General features: G+C 52.8%; 2 protein-coding genes across 2 annotated transcripts in view; one reads left to right on the top strand and one right to left on the bottom strand.

Moving 5' to 3' along the window:
- The window catches only part of SLC12A3 (solute carrier family 12 member 3), an 8,986-nt gene extending 8,681 nt beyond the window's left edge, over positions 1-305 (top strand). Inside the window, exon 26 of the mRNA XM_026856638.1 lies at positions 164-305. Within this exon, the coding sequence (XP_026712439.1) occupies positions 164-305 (142 nt within the window). The remainder of the gene's footprint in view (positions 1-163) is intronic.
- Positions 306-3,807: 3,502 nt separating this feature from the next.
- TMEM170A (transmembrane protein 170A) lies at positions 3,808-6,014 on the bottom strand. Its single transcript, XM_026856635.1, has 3 exons — positions 5,861-6,014; positions 5,595-5,765; positions 3,808-4,997 (listed from the first exon to the last, which is right to left on the bottom strand). Exons 1-3 carry the CDS (start codon positions 5,973-5,975, stop codon positions 4,867-4,869), a joined length of 417 nt encoding a protein of 138 aa, XP_026712436.1. The 5' UTR covers positions 5,976-6,014; the 3' UTR covers positions 3,808-4,866.
- Between the last annotated feature and the right edge of the window lie 39 nt (positions 6,015-6,053).

Here is a 6,053-nt window from a genome sequence, read left to right on the forward strand (position 1 = left end):
GGGGGGGGGGGGAGGACAAGGATGAGATGTTGCCCCTTTTTAGGGAAATAACCTACAAATTAGCACTGGTTTGAGAGAAGGGCTGAGGATGGAGCTTGGTCGGGGGGTGGCTGGAGGGGGCCACGCTGGCTGGGCCTCAGCCAGCCCCTCGCTGCCACCACAGCACGCTGCCCATCGGCAGGAAGGGTCGCTGCCCCAGCTCCCTCTACATGGCCTGGCTCGAGACCCTCTCGCAGGACCTGAGACCCCCCATCATCCTCACCCGAGGAAACCAAGAGAATGTGCTGACCTTTTACTGCCAATAAAGCCTCCGGGATCCCTGCCGACTTGGGATGTTAATTTTTCAGGCCAATGTTGATCTCAGAGCGCGCTCGCCCGGGGGGCTGGGGGAGCAGTGCAAGCATGTGGTTGCCAGCTCTCGGGAAATGCCCCTGATGCACAGCTGCCATCCTCTTACAAAGACTCATTTTGCTGATCTCAGCTTTGTGGGCTGTATGTAGATATAAAATAATGCAGGCCCCGTGGTGCAGGCATCGTTCCAGCCCTGGGTTTAGCCAGCACCACGCCCCTGAGGTGTGGGGTCCCATCCTGACAGCGATGGGACAGTCCCTGAGCTCCTCCAGAAGAGCCTGAGCAGCACGCAGGGACTGACCCACAGCCCTGGCAGAGCCACTGTCCAGGGTGGAAACTGCCCCAGGGGGACGGGAGTGGGTCAGCACCAAGCCCAGGGGCTGCAGGGACCCTGCACCTCCACTCAGGGACAGGGACCCCTGGCCTCAAAACGGGCTGAGCCCGTCCCTGACAGCCAAAAAGCAGCGAAATGTCATCTTGAGCTGAGGTGCAGGTCCGGCTCCTAATGGAGACAAAATGAACACCCAGAACCAGTACATTTCCTGGTGCAGGTGGTCCCAGGTTGGAGAAACCTGCCCCTATGCAAGGCAGGAGCAAGGCTCATTTCCAAAAGCACAACCCAGACCCCCTGTCACACTGCAGGAGAAACACACAATTTCATTTGCCTCGATTGTTACAGAATTTACTGATAATCACCACCAGGATTAGAACAGTCAGTAGAAAAATAAAATTTACAGAGTTTTCGATCATACAAAGATTTGTTCATGACAGCTGCGGTCGTTAGCGAGACAGGAAGCCGGGCAGTATCTAAATCAGCCCAGCACAGGGATGTTTGCACACAGAGAGCAGGGCCATGACTCTCAGCTCGAGCAGTGACGTTCCTTTAGGGCAGGCAGCTCGTCCTGGCTGCGCCCCCTGGCCAGGGGTTCACAGCACTGCCCAGACCGGGACACCTCAGCACTGACATTTTTGCAAGCTCTTTGCAGCTCTTTGCAAGTTTGACTGAGCAAAGTCTACCGCCACCCGCTGAAAACTGAAGGGATTCCTGTGCTCGCCTCACTCAGGATAAGGAATGCAAATGGAGAACCAAACGGATGCCGGCAGTGACCCATCTGGTGCATCAGCTCAGGACTCCTCCTCCTTCCCATCTGGATCTGGTGATCAGGTTTTACTGGAGAGGGAAGTTGGGAAGGCAGCCAGGGGGGCTGAGGATGCTCTGCGAGTACCGAGGTGACACAAAGAACTCGGTGCTAATACCCATCAAGACAAGTCAGCTGACAGCTCACCTTTCATGCAAGAATTCCCTGAAAATTTCACGGTTCCTGGGCACAGAGGCACCACCGGCTCCAACCCCTCAATTTCCAAACAGTGGCCAAGCTGCCAACTCTTCAAGTAAAGCAGACCTCCCCACCACGAGAGACTTCGGGAGATCACAGTGGGTAGAAAAGAGGAGGTTTTCAGTTCACTCAGCACCAAGTGATTTTATCAAGCAATTTTTTTTTCCTTTGTTCTGAGCTCTTAACAGCCCGGATTTGTGTCCTGCATGCCTCAGCCCCGTTACTACACTAGAACCACCCTCATGCTGTAGCATGTGGCACACTGATAAAAGTGCTTTTCCAGTTGCAATCAGCTTAGTCCTTGCTACTGAGGGATGCCAGGCACTGGGGCAGGGGGGAAAAGCGAGCACAGCAGGCGCCCAGACACTGGTTTCTAGTGTGACCTGAAAGGTAAGGCCAGATCTGCCTAGTCTAAGTTTGAATCCATCCCAGAAAATGCAGGATAATTCCCATGAATTAAACCAGGCACTCTGGACACACACCGTGTATACAGCCATTTGAAATCAGAAGTGGGAGGGGAGAAAGACATCTAGAGATCACACTATTCCTGCTTTTTAGCTGGGGGCAGTAGCAAAGAGGGAAGGGAAGCCCTGGGGCAATGCCATGGTAGGAAGACAGGCTCTCTACAAGCAGCACAGCACACAGGGCATTCTGAATCTGAAGATCCCAAGTTTAGTCTAGGTTATGCTACTTGGGCCTCACCCACCTAAGGAGAAGGATTCATATTAAAGTCTTTCCTAAAATGCACAGCTTTATTCCCTGAATTAACATGGGCTAAAATTTAGAGTAATCTCAGTAAGTAGCTCCCAAAAAGCACCTCAATCCATCAACTGTCAACAGACCACTCTGGAGAAGTTAGTACATAGAGAGAAATTTCTTTTCATGATAACCACATGGCCCTGCTGAGGGTTGTTTCAGCATAGGGGACATGGGGTTGATGGAAGATAACTGGCTTTACAAAATTTTGCAGGTACAAACGGTGAGCTCATTTGGAAACCAAAGGAGTTCAGCAAAAACACAGAAGGGACATGTATCCTGGGAGGGTGGACACAGGAACACCTTCCCTCGGCAGCCCACATGAATGTCAGCTGGTAATAAACCAATCAGGACCACAGTAAATCCATGGGGCTGGATACACTGCCCAGCCACATCCATGGGATATAACTACAGCTTCCCCAAGGGCTCCAAAAAAACCCAAGCCCCCAGAAAGCCCCTGGCTAGCCCCCTGAGAGCTCCAGCCATATGGCATACCTCCAGGCAAGAGGGTAGATCTAAGAATGAGTTAAAAGCCACTTAAAACAAAACAAACTAAACCAGTTCATTAGAGGAGAGCATACTGCCTGCTGGAAAGGGTTGGTCTGGGGCTGTGTTCACATGGCTCGTGCCTGATGGACACGAGAATCACCCAGGCTCTCCCTGGGACCCTCACAGGCATCCACCCAGCGGCACACTGCAGGCTGGATGCCGAAAACACAGCGTGCTCCCGCCTCTGCAGCCAGGAAGCCTCAAGTCACAAGAAGCCAGTGCCGGCCATGCAGTTCTCACCAGCACGGTCACCGAAGCAGCAGAGTGCTGGATTTTCTATCAGTTGGCCAGTGATGTTTACATATCACAGAACCACATAATCGTCTCGGTTGGAAAAGACCTTGAAGATCCAGTTCAACCATGAACCTCACGCTGACCGTTCCCAACTCCACCAGATCCCTCAGTGCTATGTCGACCTGACTCTTAAACACCTGCAGGGATGGGGACTCCATCATCTCCCTGGGCAGCCCATTCCAACACCCAACAACCCCCTCTGGAAAGAAATGCTTCCTAATATCCAGTCTAAACCTTCCCTGGTGCAACTTGAGGCCATCCCCTCTTGTCCTATTGCTTACTACTTGGTTAAAGAGACTCATCCCCCCTCTCTGCACCCTCCTATCAGGGAGCTGTAGAGGGCCATGAGGTCTCCCCTCAGCCTCCTCTTCCCCGGACTAAACCCCCCCAGTTCCCTCAGCCACTCTCCATCAGACCTGTGCTCCAGACCCTGCACCAGCTCCGTTGCCCTTCTCTGGACACGTTCGAGTCATTCAGTGGCCTTTTTGTAGTGAGGGGCCCAAAACTGAACCCAGGAATCGGGGTGTGGCCTCACCAGTGCCGAGTACAGGGGCAAGATCCCTTCCCTGTCCCTGCTGGCCACACTATTGCTGACACAAGCCAGGATGCCATTGGCCTTCCTGGCCACGTGGGCACACTGCTAGCTCCTGTTCAGCTGGCTGTCAAACAACACCCCCAGGTCCCTCTCTGACTGGCAATCAGCAAAGACACCCAATTCTGCCACACCAGTGTAAACGTGATCAGGAAGTAAAAGCAGAACAGAGAAGTTTAAAAATATGAGTCTCTTTCAGAGCCCAAGAAGGAACAGCACACGCTCACACAGGCGCCCTGGGATTCCTAGTGTGGGCAGTGGGGCGTAGCACCCCTTCAGCTGTGCTTGGCCTCTCAGGCAGAAGGTACAGAGCCAGAAGAGCTTAACCATAATAAAATTCACAAAACCAAGAATCTTTTCTACAGCAGTTTTTCCCTGCTGAGGCATTCATAGTCACAGCTCTCAGACACTAATTTGCACTTTCATCTGTCTCAAATGATTTTTCCTTTTGCTGCTCCCAAAGTCACTATGACCAAGACCTGGTATTAGGAAGTGAGGGCCAGGAAGAAAACAAATTATTTTTCTCATTTAAAAATATCACATTAAAAGAGCTTCAGGCTCACTGCAAACAAAGCAGCAGAGGATCAAAACTAAGCGAACTCTGGAGACATCCCAATCACTCTGTAGAACTGTTCCTACCCCAGAACAGCCAGTGTTACATCTTAGTTACATCCTGTCACTACAATTCATCGTGGGTAAAAGGTGTGTGGGCCTCCTCCTCTGGAAGCCATTTTCCTATCCTCCAGAGAAATAAAGTTTCACTTGGCACTTAATGTTACCAAAAAGTAACAAAATTCACAATTTTTATCTTAATTTCAAGCCACCTGGAGGCAGGAGCAAGCCTTCATGTAGACTTTAACCAGTGGAGGCAGCACACACCGAGGCACGCCTCAAGCTGTGCTCTCTCATGATTTGTTTCAGAGTTGGTGCAGGCAACAGATCCTTTGTTCTCCCTTCAATCTGTGAACTCTAGAGTCTGAAGAAGAGCTAGAGAGTGGCTAAAATTCGTAGAAATGAAACCACCACCACGCAGAATGTCTGGCCCACTCCCAAAATGAGGGCTTCAAAGGGAATCATTTTTTTCCCTGCAGCTCTGTAAACTCCAGCAATGGCAGCACCTGTGGAGAGGGGAAATAGCTGAAACATCAATGTTGTACCTCAGGAACAAAGAGGGAAGACTCAGAGGATGCAAGAATAGGGCAGAAAACAGGGGGGTCTGTGGGAAAGGGCCCTGAACCCCTGTTCATGGGCTGGCAGGAAAGCCAGACTGGGTTTCTGACGTGACAAACCTCAGCCAGTAACCAACACATGCTGGTGGCAGCGGGTAAATTGGTGGTGAAACTCTGCTGAGGCCTCCAGAAGGTGTGGAGGTTGGTGCAGTTTTGGACATACTCACAAGATCCTCTACACCATAGCCCACGTGCTGCAAATATTACCCAGTTCTGGGCTGAGACACCAAACGTGCAACTGTTTTTTCTCTGGGTGCTTAGAAACCTGAAAGCCCACCTGGCGCTGCACCTGACAAGCACGTTTGGGGCCACCAACAATGAGCTCGATAGGTGGGATGGTCCAATTCAAACACGGGGCAAGGGGGAAACACAACCAAAACATTAATCTCCTCTACCCCGGGGAATGCCGCGGTTCGGTGCGCTCCCGAAAGCGAACTCTGATCGCTACAGAGCCACCTGGTCGGTATTTTCGAGCATCTACCGTACTTGTTAGGATGCCGGCAGTAATGGGTCCCACGATGCCCATCAGCAGGAGGCTCACGGACATGAACCTGCCGTACTTGTGGTGCCTGAGCGTGAAGAGCGCTAGCAAAGCTGCCGGGACGTGGAAGGAGAGGGATGAGACGAGGGCCCACAGGAAGACACCATACCACATCTCTGTGGAGAGAAGGGCTGTGAGGCAGGCTCGGGGCCCGCAGGCCCTCAGCGAGGCCGGCAGAGGAAGCGGAAGGGCCCCGCAACGGGGAGGGTACCTGGGAAGGTGGAGAGCGGGCTGGAGTAGGTGGTGCCATTTCCCACGCGGGGCACCAGGCGGAGGCTGAGGATCTGCTGCAGAAGCCCGCCGCCACCCGGCTCGCCGCCCTCCATCCCCTCACCGGCCCCGCCGCCGCCATCCGCGGGCTCCTCTTCCGCCTGCCCCCTTCCGCCAGTTCTAGCCAATTGGAA

This window comes from Athene cunicularia, assembly GCF_003259725.1.
Source record: "Athene cunicularia isolate RWA chromosome 11 unlocalized genomic scaffold, athCun1 chr11_part1, whole genome shotgun sequence".
Lineage (NCBI taxonomy): Eukaryota > Metazoa > Chordata > Aves > Strigiformes > Strigidae > Athene > Athene cunicularia.

Bases quoted from the DNA above. Each gene is read 5' to 3' on its own strand.
- TMEM170A (XM_026856635.1), bottom strand. From the start codon at position 5,975: ATGGAGGGCGGCGAGCCGGGTGGCGGCGGGCTTCTGCAGCAGATCCTC. The intron at 5,766-5,860 runs GTACCCTCCCCG...TTCTCTCCACAG, and splicing joins CCCGCTCTCCACCTTCCCAG to AGATGTGGTATGGTGTCTTC. The intron at 4,998-5,594 runs GTACGGTAGATG...CCCTCTCCACAG, and splicing joins TACTGCCGGCATCCTAACAA to GTGCTGCCATTGCTGGAGTT.